This window comes from Bos indicus x Bos taurus, chromosome 25 (assembly GCF_003369695.1).
Source record: "Bos indicus x Bos taurus breed Angus x Brahman F1 hybrid chromosome 25, Bos_hybrid_MaternalHap_v2.0, whole genome shotgun sequence".
Classification (NCBI taxonomy): domain Eukaryota; kingdom Metazoa; phylum Chordata; class Mammalia; order Artiodactyla; family Bovidae; genus Bos; species Bos indicus x Bos taurus.
The window spans coordinates 16,403,018-16,419,928 of NC_040100.1; the positions used below are offsets into that span (position 1 = coordinate 16,403,018).

The following is a 16,911-nucleotide window of genomic DNA, read 5'->3' on the forward strand; positions in this document are numbered from 1 at the left end:
ATTGGCAGCTGAGGCGCTGAGCGCCGCGGCGGGAAGGGAGGGGAGGCTGCGGGCTGGTGGGCGAGGCGGCGCCTCGGCGGAGGGAAGGGCTCTCCCCTTTAAGAGCTCCGCCCAAAGGGGCGCTGCCACCCCTGAGGAGGCGGGCGCCGCCGCTTCTCATTCATTGTCTTGACAAGAGCATCCTCCGCGGACGGTCTCAGGCTCCGCCGGCTCCTTCCTCCTCCTCCTCCTCGCCCTCCTCCGTCTGGGGGGTCGCTCATCTCTCAGCCGCAGGTAAGGCTGGAGCCCGGCGACCCGGGCTCGGCATCGCTGCCCTGGGCCACCTGTGGGGCAGGCGAGAGCTTGGCAGAAGCCGGCCGTGGGGGTGGACAGACTGTCAGAGCCGCTGGCTCTGAGGTGGGGACGGGGCCCGTCCACGCCCCGCGTGGAGGGACTCGCCTGAGCGTGTGGGTGCGCGTGGGAGGGTCCACCCGTGTGTCCCAGAGCTCCGTGAGGGGGCGAGGGTGAGGGACCACGCAGCCAAGATGGAGGTGGGGGAGCCCGGGGGTCAGGACACCCGCCGGCCGGCCTCTCCCCAGAACGGAGTCTTTGGGGTGGCGGTGAGGGGCAGGGTGGGGTGAGCCCAGTAGCTGCCCTGAGCTTGGAGACAGGAAGGGGTTGAGAGCAAAACAAGAAAAGGCCAAGTTCCCCTTTCCGTGGTTTCCGGGGCCTGGTACCTGCGGTGGGGGAGGAGGCAGGGTGGGGCGATGGCTTCCTGTCTCCCAGCCTCCAATTTGGGGCTCCCCTGTTCCCAGACCCCGGCTTCCCTCCTGGACGGGTCCCCTGCCCCCAGCCAGCTCCTCTCACAGGCGCCTCATCCGCTTTCTGGACAGGTGGATCCACAAGCCTCCTCCAGTCCCAGGGTGGGTGAGGGTGGCGGGAGCTCTAAGGGAGAAGGGCTAGGCACGAGGGAGGCAGTGGAGGAGAGGCCGTGGGACCCCCACACCAGGCTGGCAGGAGATGCTTTGGGGCCCCAGCATGGGGCCTGGAGCCTGGAGAGCCAGAGGCAGGTCCCTTGGCTCTGCTCGCTGTCCACCCAGCCGTGGAGGAAAATCGTTCTCGCTACACCTCCGAGAAGTGAGCACCGGCTGCTTCCTTCCTGTGGATGGCTTCAGTGGGGTGGAGAAGGCACTTAAGGGCACCTGCTTAAGTTGGGGCAAGAAGATGAGGTGTGAGAAGGAGGAGATGCTGGGACCCCAGCCATCTGCCTGCTTCTGGTGCCGAGACCCGCGGGGGAGGCCCTCCGGCCACGAGGGACATGCCTCCCAGGCTAACCCACATGCCATTTCACTCCATGTGTCCAGCCTGGGCCTAGAGGTGGGGAGGGCCTCTGCCTTTTAGGCGGCTCCTCATGTGGGTGTGAGGTCTGGACACTGAGGCTGAGTGCACCCTCCAAGCTGTTGTCCTGAGGCCCCGGAGGGTGGCCCGTCAGAGAGGATGGGCCCTGTGTCTGTCAGCCAGTCCGTGGTCAAGTTGGCACTAGGTGCTACCCCTCACCCCAGGCTCTGCTGTGGAGGCCGAGGGTGCGGAAGCCAGGCCTGGGATGGGTTGAGACGGTGGGCCTTGCAGGTCAGCCAGGGATGAGGAGGGGTGGGCAAGGCATGTATAAGGGTAGCCGGATGTCAGTGACAGAGGAGAGCAGCAGGGAAGTTAGCTGAGACCATGACCGCCAGACTGAGGGGTGGGTGTCCTGGGAGAGATGGGGGCCACTGGAAGGTCAGGGTTGACCTGAGGTGAGAAAAGCTTTTCATCCCTCTTTCACCAGGATGAGCCGGCAGGTGGTCCGTTCCAGCAAGTTCCGCCACGTGTTTGGACAGCCGGCCAAGGCTGACCAGTGCTATGAGGATGTGCGCGTCTCACAGAACACCTGGGATAGTGGCTTCTGTGCTGTCAACCCCAAATTCGTGGCCCTGATCTGTGAGGCCAGTGGGGGAGGGGCCTTCCTGGTGCTGCCCCTGGGCAAGGTGAGCCCCTGGAGCCCTGGGGACAGGTCCTTCTCCTAAGGGGGCCTCAGGTCACTAGTGGCTCCCTGGCGGCCCCGATGAGGTGACTGTCACCCAGCCATCCCGGGCCGCAGTGCTGTCCTCTGCAAAACCGGGTTGAGCCACATGAACCTTACGCTTCCTGCAGCGCCTCCATGCAGCGCTCGGATGGAGCTGAAGCTCAGGGTAGGGGGTGACACGGGAAGTGCCAAATAGCAAGTCCTGCAGACCCAGGATTAGCCCTCCCAAGTCTCAGCATGGAGCTTTCTCCTGCACAGAGAGACGCCTGGGATGGGGTCTGGGCGGGCCCAGCAGTGCTCTTAGGGTTTGGAGGGACCTCCCTGAGCCCCTGGGAACCCAGCGAGCTCAGTGGCTCCCAGCTCACAGGCAGGGATGAGGTAAGAGACCCTCTCCCCGGCCCCAACCCTGGTCTCCCTCAAATCCTGCCCTCCCTGCTGTCTGCGGACCCCCCCGCCCCAGCACACTCCCGTGCTCTTGGGGGGTGAGACAGGAAGGGGAGATGGGCCCTCAGTTGTTACCTTAAAAGGCCCGATGGAAACATAGAGAAGAGGAAGTGGTTGTCGGAGTAAGAGCTGGGCCCGCGCTTCACACAGGAAACCCTGCTGTAGCAGCCGTCCCCGGAAGCAGCCATTTTAAACCCGTTATAACAGACTTCCCCATCCTTGTCCTTTCGTGGGGACCTGTTCCCACAGGCCAATCATTCACACACGCTTCCCTGGGGAGCCCCAGCCCTGATATAACCACACCCTCAGCCTGTCTCACGCTGGGGACCCTGGCCTGTCGTGCCATGGAAGAATCTGGGGTGGTGGTGAGGGTGGGGGTACCAGGCCCCAGGACATGGATAAGAAGCTGAGATGGAGCTGGCAGGAGCTTGGCCAGGGTCTGACAGAGGGGCAGGACCAAGCCCGCATGTCCATCCTGCGCTACCTGTGGCCAGCCCTCTGAGTTGCCCAGACAGCTCTGGGACTGGGGAGGAGCCCCAAATGCTCCCACCCTAGGCCCCTCTCTGCCTCCCAGGGACCCCACAACTTTCCCCTCTGTGCCTCTCTGAAGGGGCGTGGGGAGGTGGGATTGGGTTTAGAGGGCCAGAGCACCTCCCTCAGAAGCCCCGCTGTGTCCTCCAGACTGGCCGTGTAGACAAGAATGTGCCTATGGTCTGTGGCCACACGGCCCCGGTGCTGGACATCGCCTGGTGCCCACACAATGATAACGTCATTGCCAGTGGCTCCGAGGACTGCTCCGTCATGGTGAGTGTAGGGGGCACCCAGGGGCCAGGAGGGGGCTCAGGCACTAGAGCTGATGTTGGGTGCCACCAAGACTCGCTCGCTCGCCTCTTCTCTGCAGGTGTGGGAGATCCCCGATGGGGGCCTGACGCTGCCCCTGCGGGAGCCTGTCGTCACCCTGGAGGGCCACACCAAGCGCGTGGGCATTGTGGCCTGGCACCCCACGGCCCAGAACGTGCTGCTCAGCGCAGGTGCCAAGGGGGAGATGCGGGGAGGGCTGGCTACCTGATAGTGAGGGGGGAGGCTCCTGGCTTCTGACACTGGGGACATCACCCAGGTTGCGACAATGTGATCCTGGTGTGGGACGTGGGCACGGGGGTGGCCGTGCTGACGCTGGGCTCCGACGTGCACCCGGACACCATCTACAGCGTGGACTGGAGCCGAGATGGCGCCCTCATCTGTACCTCCTGCCGTGACAAGCGAGTCCGCATCATTGAGCCCCGAAAAGGCACCATAGTAGCTGTGAGTTGCCTTGACCTTTGACCCTAGGAGCTTAATCCCCCCCACCCCCCACCCCTGATGAGGCTCCCTTAGATGGTTCCCTCTCCAACTCCCAGCTGGGGCCTGGCCCTTAGAGGGTGTGTGCGGATGCCTGACTGGTCCCCTCCCTTTCCTTCCAGGAGAAAGACCGTCCCCATGAGGGGACCCGGCCCGTGCGTGCCGTGTTTGTATCCGATGGAAAGATCCTGACCACAGGCTTCAGCCGCATGAGCGAGCGGCAGGTGGCACTGTGGGACACGGTGAGTACTGGGCACGGACCAGGTTTAGTACCCTCTGCCCCGCCACGTGCCTGGCTGGAAGGGCAGGGCCTGTTTACCCACCATGAGATGGGGGTTTCCGCTGGTTGGCCTCTCAGCCCCGGGCCCCACTCCTCCAGTGGTGGAGTCCTGACATGGCCTGGCTCATGGTTGTCTCCTGCCCATCTCTACAGAAGCACCTGGAGGAGCCACTGTCTCTGCAGGAACTGGACACGAGCAGTGGTGTCCTGCTGCCCTTCTTTGACCCTGACACCAACATCGTCTACCTCTGTGGCAAGGTGACCCCGCTGGGCAGGGGGTCAGGGGAGTGAGGTGGGCAGGGGGACTTAGAAAGGACCACAGCTGGAGGCATCTGCTGGTGTTGACCCTCCCATGCACCTACTGCCTGCAGGGGGACAGCTCTATCCGGTACTTCGAGATCACCTCTGAGGCCCCGTTCCTGCACTATCTCTCTATGTTCAGTTCCAAGGAGTCCCAGCGTGGAATGGGCTACATGCCCAAACGTGGTCTGGAGGTGAACAAGTGTGAGATTGCCAGGTGACTGCCCCTGCCCCTGACCTGAGTGCACTCCTTGAGCAGCGCTGACCCCCATGCTGACCTTTAGTCCCAGCCATGCTGTGGGCACTGCTCACCTTCCCGTTTCCACAGATTCTACAAGCTGCACGAGCGGAAGTGTGAACCCATTGCCATGACGGTGCCTAGAAAGGTGATGCTCCCAGGTCCCCCCTCAGGCTCTCAGAGTGGTCGGGTGGTGGGTGGCCTGAGCACTCTCTTAACCAGTCCTGGCCTTGCCCCACAGTCGGACCTGTTCCAGGAAGACCTGTACCCGCCCACTGCAGGGCCTGATGCTGCCCTCACGGCTGAGGAGTGGCTGGGGGGTCGGGATGCTGGGCCCCTCCTCATCTCCCTCAAAGATGGCTACGTGCCCCCCAAGAGCCGGGAACTGAGGGTCAACCGGGGCCTGGACACTGGGCGCAAGAGGACGGCACCTGAGGCCAGTGGTGCTCCCAGCTCGGTGAGAGGCAGATGGGAGCCTGGGAACCAGGGCAGGAAGGTGGGGTAGGGCAGGGGCTGCTACTGATGTGGTCACTGACCCAGTGGAAAGAGGCTGGCGTTTGGGGGCAGCCACATACACAATATTGGGGATCCTTTTGGGGCTGGGAGTGGATAATCCTGAGGCCTCAGGAAACAGGTTCCAGGCTTATAGGCCTGCAGTTCTCTGGATGAGGCAAAGGGGTCCAAGCCCTGGGGGCTCATGGGAGGCGGCCTAGTGGCCCAGGAGGGGCTGGGGCTAATGCTGCCTGGGGTTCCCCAGGATGCCATATCCCGGCTGGAGGAGGAGATGAGAAAGCTCCAGGCCACGGTGCAGGAGCTGCAGAAGCGCTTGGATAGGCTGGAGGAGACAGTCCAGGCCAAGTAGAGGACCATCGGCTGGGGCCGACAGCCTCGCCTCCCTCCCTTCCATTCCCACTCCTCAGGCCACAATGGCGGATAAAAAAATAATAATAAAATGGCTTTATTTTCTGGTACCTCGCAGACTCTGATGACTAGTCAAGGAGATGCTGGGTATGCTGAACTGACCTGCCTTGTGCTTCCCTCTCCATAGCCTTGATGAGCCTGACCCCTGGCAAGGGGCTGGAGAGATGCCTCTAGATGACCCTAGACCAGTGGTCCCTGAGCTTTTTGGCTCCAGGGACTGGTTTCATGGAAGACAATTTTTCCATAGATCAGGGGGGTGGGGGTGGGCTGGGGAATGGTTCAGGCATGACTCAAGTGCGTTCCATTTAGTGTGCACTTTATTTCTATTATTACTACATCAGCTCCATCCCAGATCATGAGGCAGCAGATCCCAGGGCCTGGGAACCCCCGCCCTCCGCAGATAGGAACAGGCCTTTGGGGGGCAGGGGGGAGCCACCCTGTGCTGACACGGGTGGGGAGCCTGCTCTGCTTTCCAGCCGGTAGGTCTGAGCTGCTCAGGGCTCTAGCCTGGACGGCGCCTCAGTCATTCTCATGTTTACGCCCCAGTCTGCCTTTGCTAGTCAACCACAACATCAGCTGTCCTGACCCTGCTGCTTGGGGAAATGAAGCAACCAGCGCTTACATGACAGCTGTCAAGCTGTAGGCCCAAGGGATCAAAATAAGGGGTTCTTTGTAGGGAGGAAGCTTAGGCCCAAAATAGCGGGCCCGACCTTAGTTTACAAGTGAGGAAACTGAGGGGCAGAGCAGGAGAGGGCAGATCCTGAGTTATGACACAGTCTTCCGTCCAGTTCAGAGCCTTTCCTGCACTGTGCGGCTGCCACTTGAGCCTTGTCGGTGGCTTCTGCCTGGGCCTGGCCTCTATAAGAGGGACCTGTATTGGCAAGGAGTGGAGAGGGGCTTGGGGGAAGGGGGGTTGGAAGTCGGTTTTTGATGGCCAACTTAGCAGGTGACCCCCTGAGCTGGGACACAGGGTTACTGACGATGGGTGTCCTGGCCACAGCAGGGCTTCGTTCATCCGTGCAGGGACCAGCAAGGAGGAAATGTCCCATGTGAACCTCTACTCCCCTTGGGCTTGCCATACAAATGTCCCTGTCTGCCCACTTGAGCCTCAGTCTCTATGTAAGCCATGTGACCCTGGGCAAGTCCCTTTTCTCCAGGCCTCCATTGCTCATCTATAGAAAGGGTAGGGATTCTGCCACAGCTCTGTGAACACAGGGGGTGGATCCAATCAGGGGTGTGGCATAGAGAGAAGCAGAGCATCTGGAGCTGGAGCCTGAGCCTAACCTCCCCACCCCCACCCTACCAACACACACACACACAATGCGATGTTGGGCTCTCCCAGTGAAGCAGACTTGCGAGTAGTTACCAGTTCTCCTGGTCCAGGGAAACTGAAAAAAAAAAAGTTCAGGAAAGGATCCCTGGAACTCAGAAAGGTTAGCCCCTACTCACCATGACTCCTAGCTCCGAGGAGCTAGAGAAACAAGAGAGAGAGGTGGTGGTGGTGGGCGGGGGGGGGGGGGGGGGGGGGGGGGGGCGGTGTGTGTGTGACAGTAATTTAGGGGCCAAGAAACTGGCCTTGAAAACAGAGGAACAGGGTGGGTGGGATGGTTGAAACCCACAATTTCTCTCCCCCAAAGAGCCCTGGCCCCAATTAGGACACTTGCTATTCCTCTTGGGTCGTGGAGACCTTGTCTGTGTAAGACCTAGGCAACCCTGTCACCTGTGTTGACACCAGGGCATCACCTGCCCCAATTGTGTGGCTCTGGTGACCTTACTTTCCTGCTGTAACCCTACCCCTATGCCCAGCCCACCTCTCCATCCCAGAAAAACCTCACCCCGGGGGCAGCTGTGGCCACATCAAACCCAGGACCAAAGGGTCACTGGACCTTCTCCAGGGGCCAGAAAACACCAGCATTCCAGGCGCTGGGAAGGCCCTGCTGGGGGACCAGGTTCCTGAGGCTGTGGAGGACTTGCAGGGGGCGTGTGGAATCCTCTATTATGCTTTGACATTGGAGTGATATACTGGGAGGAAGGAGAGGTTTGCAAGTTTCCCAGGGTCCTGAAACCTTGGGCACTTTCTCATCTGTGTATTTTGAAAGAGGACTGAACAGAACGCCCAGAAATGGTCAAAGAATGGGGGGTTGGGTGAGTATTGGAAGTATCCGAGGAGTCCATGAAGGCCCACGCCGGAAGGGACTTTAAAGACAGACGTTTCACTTTATAAGTAGGGACACAGGCCTATGTGTGGAGAGGGACTTGTCCAAAGTAAAACAATGGAGAGTGGAGGGCAGGGAGAAGCCAGGCCCTAGACCCAGCCTCTGCACACCTCCCATACACACAACACACTGACACAGAAGCTGGCCCTGATTCATAATTTAATGCGTGTGCAGGTCCGGGTCCCTTATTTCTGCTGCTCACGGGCCCACTGCTCTGGGGTCAGGGTTTTCTGCTCAAAAGCGTGAATGTGCAGGAGCTCTTCTGCTAGGCAAGTGTTCACAAGCCTGGGAGAGAGATGAGGTTAAAAATGGGCAGGCTGGGGCCTGGGTCGCAGTCCCTGAAGCTAGGGTCTGCCGGGAGACTGGAGGGGTCCCCCAGGTTGTAGTCCCCGGGACCTGGGAACAAGAGAGGTAGAGGGCTTAAGTCTCAATATTTGATGCTGGGGCCACGAAGGCGGGATCCCTGGGGTGGTGGTCTGTGGTTGGGCCGCATGGATGGGAGTGAGAGTTAAGGTTTCAGGAAGCGGCCCGGTATGTGGTCCCAGAGCTGGGGCCGCGCTGAAGAAGGTGTTCCCGGAATCTCACCGGTGTCTCTGAAGCAGCGGCTTCCCCTCGAATTTGGCCGACACCACGAGGACTCGGAAGCTGGACGCGCAACGGTTGGGAGTCGTGTCCTCCACTTCCTATGGAGCAGAATGGCGTGGATGGTGCCAAGTCCGCCCCCCAGGAGCCCTGTTCCCCTCGTTGGACGAGCTCAGGCCGCTCAACTCACCACGTGCTCCGCTTCCAGGTCCCGCTGCAGCTTCTCCCGGAGGTACTCGGCACTGAGTTCCATTGTGGCAGCCCAGGGAGGGTGGCAGCCCACCGGGGATGGGACCCCAGTTCTGACCCCAGCCACACTGCTTCCGCCCTTACTGGCGCCACTTCCGCTGAGGCACCTACTTCCGCCCTTACTAAGACGTCCGTAAACTCAGCACTTCCGCCCTATCCCAAGCCGTTTTTCAACTGCCTTCGGTTGCCGCTCCTGTCAGAGTCAGTATGAGGCTCCAGCAGACTCTAATCGGTACCCGCCGCCTGAACAGCAACCCGGGTTCTGTGCGCTGGTTTGGACACCCTAGCTCCAACTAGGAGAGGGTGCACGGGTTTGCACTGCTGTGACTTCTAGGGTACCTCGGGATAGCTCCCAAGCGCTTTTTCTGAAACAAGCATCTTGTGGCCCTGGCAGGCCAGCCCTCCCCGGGTCACAGGCCACAACAATCGACCCCCAAATTGGCGATGGGCCCCGGATGCTTCTTCGGCGTCTACCTGCTCTACTGTCTGAACCCTCGGCACCGGGGCCGCGTCTACGTGGGGTTCACCGTCAACCCTGCGCGTCGAGTGCAGCAGCACAACGGGGGCCGCAAAAAAGGCGGGGCCTGGCGGACCAGTGGGCGCGGGCCGTGGTAAGAGAAGGCGGGTCAAACCTGTCTGGAGGAGGACTTCAAGGAGAAGGCGGGGGCCGGCGAGGGAGAGGCCGGCTGAAAGGGGCGGAGCCAGGCCTGTGGCAGTGGGCGGGGCCCGCGAGGGGGCAGGGCCGGGGGCGGGAGTAACGGGGGCGGGCCTATCGCCGCTGAGGAGGAGCCCTGTTTGGGCCTGGGTCTCAGAAGACGGGATTGGGTGGGAAGAGGGCTGATCTAGGTTTGGTCAGTGACAGGGAGTTTGGTGAACAAGACTGGGTTAGAATAGAGAAAGCCTGGAAGGGAGAGGAACTGAAGAGGGCTGTTAAGCACCTGTGACTAGAGGTGGGGCCTGAGGTTAGCAGGTGCGAGGGGCTGGCTATATCTTCACGAAGGGAGCAGGGCCTCGTGAGCTAGGGGTGAAGCCGATGTGACTCCACTCTCCGGTAGGCCAGGGGATTCGGTTTGACACGGAGTGGGGCAGGGGGCTCACGGGTCGCGCGCCCTCCTTCTCTTCCCTAGGGAGATGGTGCTCATCGTACACGGCTTCCCTTCTGCAGTGGCCGCCCTTAGGGTAAAAAGGAGTTGGGGGCAGCGGGAGGATCAGGGCTAGGGCTCAGGGCCCTCCCCGGGCAGCCCCCTTCCCCGGGGCGACTCCCTTCCCCAGGCGACCCCTTTCCCCCCGCGGACCCCTTCCTCAGCTGGTCCTGAAGCTCTGTACCCCTTCGCCTGCAGTTCGAGTGGGCCTGGCAACACCCACAGGCCTCGCGCCGCTTGACGCACGTGGGTCGGCGCCTGCGGGGAGAGGCCACCTTCGCATTCCACCTGCGCGTCCTGGCGCACATGCTGCGCGCGCCGCCCTGGGTGCGCCTTCCGCTCACCCTGCGCTGGCTGCGCGCTGACTTCCGCCAGGACCTCTGCCCGCCGCCGCCACCTCACATGCCACTGGCCTTCGGGCCGCCGCCACCCCGGGCCCCACCCCCGAGAAGCCAAGCAGGTCCTTCCGACGACATGGGATTCGAGCCGCAGCAAGACGTCGACGTCCGCTGCACCCTGTGCGCACGTGCGCTCCAGGTAAGATGGGTCAGAGCAGTTTAGGGTTCAGAGGACTTAGGATCAAGGGACAGGGCCGTCCACTGACACCTTTTGGCCACTCTACCCCCATCTCTATCCTTTTTTTTTTTTTGCTTTTGTCTGCGCTCGGTCTTCTTTTCTGTCAATGGGCTTTCTCTAGTTGCTCAGAGCGGGGGTTACTCTCTACTTGCCGCCCGGGCTTCTCATTGGCATGGCTTCTCTTGTGGAGCACAAGCTCGGGCTCCCCAGGCATGTGGGATTTTCCAGACGAACGATCGAACCTGTGTCCCCTGCCCTAGCAGGCGGGTTCTTAACTACTGGACCACCAGGGAAGTCCTGCTCCCATCTCTACAATGGGAATAGTGCTTGCGGCTATTCCTCAATGCCAAGGCCTCCTCAGGGCCTTTGACCTTTCCCTTGGACTGGAAGATTCTTCCCTAGACCCTCCATCTTAAGAAAATGCCATCTCTCCTCCGGTCAGCTTTTCCTTGGCTCTCCATCTAAAATTGCCTCTCTTTCTTGTACATCTCCTTGGCTTCCTTTAAAGCCTGTTATTGTCTGACATATTGTATATTTTATTTACCTTATTATCAGTCTTTCCACCCCCACCCCCATATTAAACTCCACAGGGGCATTTAGTTCCTTTTCACTACTGTAGAACAGGGTCTGGTGCAGAGCAAGTGGCCAATAAATATTTAATAAATTAACTGAGATGATGTGTCTGGCTTCTACTGAGCTCTCAGTAAGTGTAAGTTGAGTTCTTGCCATTCAAGGATTAAGTGACCTATCTGAGATCTCTCAACCTGTAAGGAGCTCTAGGTCTGGCTGCCCTAGCCATGCTGTTACATAATCACTGCTAGCCCTCAGAGAAAACTGGCCAGCTTAGTCCCTGTGGACCAGTATTTTAGCCTCTCGGTGCCTCAGTTTCCTTATCTATGTGCTGTGTTTAGTTGCTCAGCATGTCCGACTCTTTGCAACCCTATGGACTGTAGCCCGCCAGGCTCCTCCGTCCATGGGGATTCTCCAGGCGAGCCTACTGGAGTGGGCTGCCATGTCCTCCTCCAGGGGATCTTCCCAACCCAGGGATCAAACCCAGGTCTCCTGCATTGCAGGTGGATTCTTTTCCATAAATGCAAATAACAGTAGCACATGCCTTATAAGGTTTTTATGTAAAGCCCTTGGAACAGTGTGTGGTCCGTTGTTAGCTACATGATTACTCCCCGTTCTCTTACCTGCCTGCCACCTCTTGCAGGATGAAGAGAGCCCCCTATGTTGCCCGCACCCTGGCTGCTCCCTAAGGGCCCATGTGATCTGCCTGGCAGAGGAGTTCCTGCAGGAGGAACCAGGGCAGCTCCTGCCTCTAGAGGGCGCATGCCCTGGGTGAGTCCCACATCCCTGCTCCAGGCTGGTTTAACTCCAGGAAGGTGGGAAGGGGGTGCCCAGTTGCCCAAGTCCAGGCCTGGGGGTAGCCAAGGCCTTCTCTTGGCACCCAGGTCCTGGCCTGGAGGAGGCTTGTGATCCTGACTCTGTTTCCTATCAACCATACCCCCTGGTAGCTGTAAGAACTCACTGCTGTGGGGAGACCTGATCTGGCTGTGCCGGATGGGCACTGAGGAGGACGAGGAGGACTCAGAATTAGAAGAGGTGAGAAGTGGCTTGGACCCCAGCCTCTCTACCCCACCCTGTCTCCTGGGCTGCCTTTCACCAACCCTCTTGTCTCCACAGGAGCACTGGACTGACATGCTCAAGACCTGATTCCCAGCATTCTCAACCTCCACCCACTCCTTTTCTTTGCCACCCTTTGTGGCTCTGGCCAGTTTTTACTTGAATACAATAAAAAGTCTGAGTTCAGGGTACCTGCTGGTGTTTTCTGGGCGTGGGGAGCATGGGTAGGAAGCAGAGACCCTGCTGGTAACTGGGGCCTGAAGAGGACAGGGGAGCGGGGAGGGGCTGCTGGCCGCAGCATGGCCCAACCTCTGAAGTCACACTGTCCTTTGAGGGGTTAGGAGACTCACACCCTGGATGCAGAGCCCACTCAGCTCCAGTGCCCAGCTTGACTCTGGTGGTGCTGGTGGTTTAGTCGCTAAGTTGTGTCTGACTCTTGCAACCCCATGGACTGTAGACCGCCAGGCTCCTCTGTCCATCAGTTTTCCCAGGCAAGAATACTGGAGTGGGTTGCCATTTCCTTCTCCAGGGGATCTTTCCGACCCAGGGATTGAACCTGGTTCTCCTGCATTGCAGGTGGGTTCTTTACTGTCTGAGCCAACAGGGAAGACTCTGGACTTTAATCCAAAGAGTAAGAACAAAGGCCGAGGAGGAGAGGAGGGTGCTCTCCCCCAACAAGGTCCTGTGCCTCTCGAAGCCCCAACTTCTTGTCTCTGTCTGCGGAGCCTCGTTCAAACCCAGAGAAAGAAAAGCACCTTCTGGGGGCCGTTGTTTTACCAACCATAAATGAGGCTCCACGCTGTCCTTGGAGCTCCCTCCATGGGAGTCGTGGAGCAGGGACATGTGGAGCAGGGGCACGTGGAGAAGTCAAATAACTCCCAGGGTTGACGCAAGCATTCTGGCTCTTTCCTATCCTACGCTGCCTCAAAAAGAGCCTGCCTTGCGTGGCTCCACCCCAAACCCCGTCACCCTGCCCACGTACATCCCTCTGGACTCTGGACTTGCCCTGTGGTCAGAGCCAGAAGTTCCCGGAATGTTCAGGCTGCTGGGGGCCTGCGGGCTGCCTTCCACCTGAACTCTTGGCATCTTCAAACCTGGCCTGGAGCCGGCAGAACCGTGAGTGCCCCGTTTCACCTCTTCTCCCCTGCCCTTTCTAGACAAGGCACATTAGAAAAAGCTGTCTCTTGGCCCTCTCAACAGAGGAGGAGTCTAGAGGGCAGGTTAGGAGCCAGGATTCCAGCTCAAAACACCAAAAAAAAACCCCCGAAAAACTATTGCACCATTGTGTCTAGTTTCAGCCTTTTGTTTTCTACACAGTAACGCACATCTTGGGTTTTCAGGCCGGGCTAAGCTGGGTTCCAGCTGAGGAGGGTCCTCCCACCCCAGACGTAACCCTCTCCTTCCTGGAGGACAGCCAAGTCCCAGTGCTGGCGCCAGGCCCCTCCCACTTGGGAACTACAAAGCTTGCAGCTCAGAGAGCGGTCCTGCACTCACCATACCGTGCCTGTTCTAAGCCCCACGCAGACACAGGCAGGGTCACAAGGCCAAGATCCAGGGAGATCAGGTGAGAGCGAGGCTGGGGGGCAGCAGGGCTGGATCCCGCTCACCTCTCGCTGCTGCTGGCTCTGGCTCCGGTCCTGTCACTTGATCTCTCCACTCCCACTTCTCACGATCTGCCCTTTCCCCTGCTGCTGCTGCTAAGTCGCTTCGGTCGTGTCTGACTCTGTGCGACCCCATAGACGGCAGCCCACCAGGCTCCCCCGTCCCTGGGATTCTCCAGGCAAGAACACTGGAATGAGTACCCTTTCCCCTAGAAGTGCTCAACTTAGTCTCCAGGCTGGCTTGAATCTCTCTCCTCCTTGCACTTCCTATTCTCCGCTGAGTCATCAGTTTTGCTCACTCATCTGCAAAACTGTGACACAGTTGCTCAATTGGCTGTGTTTTTCTCCAACTGGGAGGGGCTGGTTGGGCAAGCTGGATCTCAGGCCCAACTGGCCTTTGGGAGTTTTCCATATGTGAGGCCCCAGGGGAGCTCAAGGGGGAAACGAGAGGGAGGAGCCCATCAGGATTAGGCCTATCGCAGAAGGGAGAAGACAAAGCAGCTGGCCAGAAGTTCAGACAGGCAGGCCCTAGAGGTTTTCTCAAGTGCACATTGAAATCCCCTGGAGAGCTTCCAAAAAACTGCTATCAGGGTCCCATCTCCAGAGAGTGATTTAATTGATTTAAAAGCTCTGCAGGCAAATGAAAATGCACCCTGAGTTGTGATCCACTGCAGGAACACAGGATCTGGCTTTGAATCCCTGCCCCACCACACTGTGAGCTAGCTCTGTGAGCGCAGGCAAGTGGCTCAGGCTCCTTCAGCCTTGGGTTCTTTACTTCAAAGCAAGAATTCAACAGCTGGCACCATTGACATATTGTTCAAGGAAGGAGGCCACACCCCGGCGCCCCTGAGAAGATAGCATGGAACTGATCCAGGATACCTCCCGCCCTCCAGCAAAGTATGTGAAGGGCATCCCTCTCATCAAGTACTTTGCAGAGGCCCTGGGGCCACTGGAGAGCTTTGAAGCCTGGCCTGATGACTTGCTCATCAGCACCTACCCCAAGTCGGGTAAGTGATGGGGATACCCAGGCCTCCATTGGGCTGCAGTCCCCACCTTGGGCTGGGAGGGGCGTGGCCTCAGCCCTGCTCATCCCCCATCCGTTCCCACCCGCCAGGCACCACCTGGGTAAGCGAGATCCTGGACCTGATCTACCAGGAGGGTGACCTGGAGAAGTGTCAGAGAGCCCCTGTCTTCTTGCGGGTGCCCTTCCTTGAGTTCAGCGCCCCTGGGGTTCCCACAGGTGTGTGGCAGGGTGCTGGGGGCAAGCAGAATGGAGGGAGGTTTGATTGGGGCTCCAGCTCACGGATCTTGCCCTACCTACGGCTTAGGTGTTGAGCTTCTGAAAGATACACCAGCCCCACGGCTCCTCAAGACACACTTGCCTCTGGCCCTGCTTCCGAAGACCCTGCTGGATCAGAAAGTCAAGGTGAATGGCAGAGGGAGCCAGAGGAGGCTTCTAGGGCCATCCCAGCTTTGGCCCTGCCTTCTGGGAAGGTCTCACTTCCTCCAGCCTGGTCTCATCTTAAGAAGGATGGGGTGAGGGGCATCTGCCTGATGCTCTAGTGGGGTCAGGTATCTGGTGAAAATGAGACTCCTCTGTGCAGTCTGGGTGCTCACAGGCCTGTGGAGGAGGGGCTGGTGGGAACCCGGCATGCCTTGTTCCAAATCCAGACAGAGTGGTGTTGAGGGGATTAGATTAGTATAAAATAACAGTTTCAGGAACCCAGAGTTCAGCCCAGAGTTTAGCATCAGAGCAGGGTTCAGGTCCCAGCTGGATCTTGCCTGCACCCCAGGGCTGCAGGCGAGTCAGCCTCTACCTGCTTCTCCTTTGGCCAAACTGAGAGAACCTCCCTGGCAAGGAGGCCATAAAGGGGGGACACCTAGTGCCTGGTGTGCCATGTGGTGACGACGCTGGGGTTGGGGGATCACTTGCCCCTCCAGGTGATCTACATCGCCCGCAACGCCAAGGATGTGGCCGTCTCCTATTACCACTTCTATCGCATGGCCAAGGTGCACCCTGACCCTGGCACCTGGGACAGCTTCCTGGAGAAGTTCATGGCCGGGGAAGGTGAGGCTGACTCTGGAGGGTTGGCGGGGGGAGCGGTGTGTGTGTGTGTGTGTGGAGTCAAGGAGCACCAGCTAAAATTTATGCCAACCTCTGTGTCCCGACCATCTGCCCTGTCTCCAGTGTGCTACGGGTCCTGGTACCAGCACGTGCAGGAGTGGTGGGAGCTGAGTCACACCCACCCTGTTCTCTACCTCTTCTACGAGGACATAAAGGAGGTGAGACCACCAGCTCCCATTTCCCTCCATGTCACACTTAGGAAGGCAGGAACCTCACAGAGCCTGCTGAGGCCCACTCAGCACCCTCCCCTATGGCAGCCCACAGACCAGCCCTCCTGGATCCCCTGCCCAGGACTGAAGAGTAGGAGTGCCCCCTCTGCGGCAGCGCCCTGTGCAGCCCTTTATGTCCTAACGCCTGAGTCAGCAACACGTGCAGACATTCATCTGCTCTGTACTGCCAGTGCTTCTCCTGGGACCACCATTATGAAAGGGGACTGTCCCTCCTCTCAGCCAAAAGGAACCAGACCTCTGTGATCAAGGATCACAGGGTAGAAGGCAGTCACACCTGCCCCTGGAAAAGAGGACCACAGTCAAGGAACAGGGCCTGAGGTCTCTAGGCAGAAATGGCCAGATCCCCTCAGGGTTAGAAAGGCGCCTCCCTTTTCTGCTCAGCAAGTAATCCAAACCTCCCTGAAGAGCCTCTCCACTGCTCCAGGACTCCAAAAGGGAGATTCAGAAGATCCTGGAGTTTATAGGGCGCTCCCTGCCTGAGGAGACTGTGGATCACATTGTCCAGCGCACATCTTTCAAAGAGATGAAGAAGAACCCCATGACCAACTACAGCACCATACCCACTGCAGTCATGGACCACAGCATCTCTGCCTTCATGAGGAAAGGTGAGAGCCGCCCCAGGGGGCGGGTGTGGGCATTTGGGAAGTGGGGGAGCCTCAAATGGAGCTGCCCTTCGGCCATTCGGGGCCACCTCTGCAGCCGGGACCTCCTTCCTGCCATCTCTCCCCAGGCATCACTGGTGATTGGAAATCCACCTTCACTGTGGCCCAGAATGAGCTCTTTGAAGCCCACTATGCTAAGAAGATGGCGGGCTGCAAGCTCCGCTTCCGCTGGGAGCTGTGAGTGGTCCTCTGGAGGCATATGAAACAAGCCCAGCCATGGCTTCAGAAATAAAATCTGATGTGTGTTAAACAGAGAGCCTCTGTTGGGAGCAAAGAACAAACCTGAGCTAGAAGGGTAGATGCCCACTGGGACCCAATGAGGCCATCTCCCCTGGTGGCC

At 59.2% G+C, this 16,911-nt stretch overlaps 4 protein-coding genes across 15 annotated transcripts; 3 read left to right on the plus strand and 1 right to left on the minus strand.

The window, feature by feature from the left end:
• The first annotated feature begins 127 nt into the window (after window positions 1-127).
• CORO1A (coronin 1A) lies at window positions 128-5,612 on the plus strand. Of its 3 annotated transcripts, none has more exons than XM_027527959.1 (11): window positions 128-273; window positions 1,805-2,003; window positions 3,167-3,289; window positions 3,387-3,516; window positions 3,603-3,787; window positions 3,946-4,065; window positions 4,257-4,361; window positions 4,475-4,620; window positions 4,732-4,789; window positions 4,883-5,098; window positions 5,399-5,612. In XM_027527959.1, exons 2-11 carry the CDS (start codon window positions 1,806-1,808, stop codon window positions 5,501-5,503), a joined length of 1,386 nt encoding a protein of 461 aa, XP_027383760.1. In that variant the 5' UTR covers window positions 128-273; window position 1,805; the 3' UTR covers window positions 5,504-5,612. The 3 variants fall into 3 exon arrangements, with proteins under 3 accessions (XP_027383760.1, XP_027383761.1, XP_027383762.1); XM_027527960.1 differs by lacking the exon at window positions 128-273 and adding an exon at window positions 799-902 and having other exon boundaries at window positions 5,399-5,610; XM_027527961.1 differs by lacking the exon at window positions 128-273 and adding an exon at window positions 852-872 and having other exon boundaries at window positions 5,399-5,610.
• Window positions 5,613-5,861: 249 nt separating this feature from the next.
• On the minus strand, window positions 5,862-14,021 carry BOLA2B (bolA family member 2B). 5 transcript variants are annotated; one of them, XM_027527976.1, is made up of 5 exons: window positions 13,561-14,010; window positions 8,551-8,802; window positions 8,364-8,461; window positions 6,880-6,950; window positions 5,862-6,459 (listed from the first exon to the last, which is right to left on the minus strand). In XM_027527976.1, the coding sequence occupies exons 2-5, from the start codon at window positions 8,611-8,613 to the stop codon at window positions 6,248-6,250; spliced, it is 444 nt and encodes a 147-aa protein (XP_027383777.1). In that variant the 5' UTR covers window positions 8,614-8,802; window positions 13,561-14,010; the 3' UTR covers window positions 5,862-6,247. The 5 variants fall into 5 exon arrangements, with proteins under 5 accessions (XP_027383777.1, XP_027383776.1, XP_027383775.1 ...); XM_027527975.1 differs by lacking the exon at window positions 8,551-8,802 and having other exon boundaries at window positions 5,862-6,420; window positions 6,929-6,950; window positions 13,561-14,021; XM_027527974.1 differs by lacking the exon at window positions 8,551-8,802 and having other exon boundaries at window positions 6,929-6,950; window positions 13,561-14,021.
• SLX1A (SLX1 homolog A, structure-specific endonuclease subunit) lies at window positions 8,765-12,144 on the plus strand. Of its 2 annotated transcripts, XM_027527972.1 has the most exons (6): window positions 8,765-9,220; window positions 9,737-9,788; window positions 9,950-10,288; window positions 11,541-11,668; window positions 11,845-11,932; window positions 12,014-12,144. In XM_027527972.1, exons 1-6 carry the CDS (start codon window positions 9,054-9,056, stop codon window positions 12,041-12,043), a joined length of 804 nt encoding a protein of 267 aa, XP_027383773.1. In that variant the 5' UTR covers window positions 8,765-9,053; the 3' UTR covers window positions 12,044-12,144. The 2 variants fall into 2 exon arrangements, with proteins under 2 accessions (XP_027383773.1, XP_027383774.1); XM_027527973.1 differs by lacking the exons at window positions 11,845-11,932; window positions 12,014-12,144 and adding an exon at window positions 11,782-11,821 and having other exon boundaries at window positions 8,768-9,220.
• On the plus strand, window positions 12,905-16,821 carry LOC113883857 (sulfotransferase 1A1). Of its 5 annotated transcripts, none has more exons than XM_027527970.1 (9): window positions 12,905-13,069; window positions 13,294-13,517; window positions 14,183-14,561; window positions 14,669-14,794; window positions 14,883-14,980; window positions 15,496-15,622; window positions 15,743-15,837; window positions 16,334-16,514; window positions 16,640-16,821. In XM_027527970.1, exons 3-9 carry the CDS (start codon window positions 14,414-14,416, stop codon window positions 16,750-16,752), a joined length of 888 nt encoding a protein of 295 aa, XP_027383771.1. In that variant the 5' UTR covers window positions 12,905-13,069; window positions 13,294-13,517; window positions 14,183-14,413; the 3' UTR covers window positions 16,753-16,821. The 5 variants fall into 5 exon arrangements, with proteins under 5 accessions (XP_027383771.1, XP_027383769.1, XP_027383770.1 ...); XM_027527968.1 differs by having other exon boundaries at window positions 14,337-14,561; XM_027527969.1 differs by having other exon boundaries at window positions 14,341-14,561.
• The last annotated feature ends 90 nt before the right edge of the window (window positions 16,822-16,911 follow it).

Coding starts and splice junctions, on each gene's coding strand:
- CORO1A (XM_027527959.1), top strand. CDS start 1,806: ATGAGCCGGCAGGTGGTCCGTTCCAGCAAGTTCCGCCACGTGTTTGGA. Junction 4,790..4,882: donor CCATGACGGTGCCTAGAAAG/GTGATGCTCCCA, acceptor CTTGCCCCACAG/TCGGACCTGTTCCAGGAAGA. Junction 5,099..5,398: donor CCAGTGGTGCTCCCAGCTCG/GTGAGAGGCAGA, acceptor GGGGTTCCCCAG/GATGCCATATCCCGGCTGGA.
- SLX1A (XM_027527972.1), top strand. CDS start 9,054: ATGGGCCCCGGATGCTTCTTCGGCGTCTACCTGCTCTACTGTCTGAAC. Junction 9,221..9,736: donor ACCAGTGGGCGCGGGCCGTG/GTAAGAGAAGGC, acceptor TCTCTTCCCTAG/GGAGATGGTGCTCATCGTAC. Junction 11,669..11,844: donor CTAGAGGGCGCATGCCCTGG/GTGAGTCCCACA, acceptor ACCCCCTGGTAG/CTGTAAGAACTCACTGCTGT.
- BOLA2B (XM_027527974.1), bottom strand. CDS start 13,840: ATGACTCAGCGGAGAATAGGAAGTGCAAGGAGGAGAGAGATTCAAGCC. Junction 6,951..8,363: donor CCGCTGCTTCAGAGACACCG/GTGAGATTCCGG, acceptor TTTTTTTTTCAG/TTTCCCTGGACCAGGAGAAC. Junction 6,460..6,928: donor TCCCTGGACCAGGAGAACTG/GTAACTACTCGC, acceptor CCTTCCCCCAAG/CCCCTCTCCACTCCTTGCCA.
- LOC113883857 (XM_027527970.1), top strand. CDS start 14,414: ATGGAACTGATCCAGGATACCTCCCGCCCTCCAGCAAAGTATGTGAAG. Junction 14,562..14,668: donor CAGCACCTACCCCAAGTCGG/GTAAGTGATGGG, acceptor CCCACCCGCCAG/GCACCACCTGGGTAAGCGAG. Junction 16,515..16,639: donor CTCTGCCTTCATGAGGAAAG/GTGAGAGCCGCC, acceptor ATCTCTCCCCAG/GCATCACTGGTGATTGGAAA.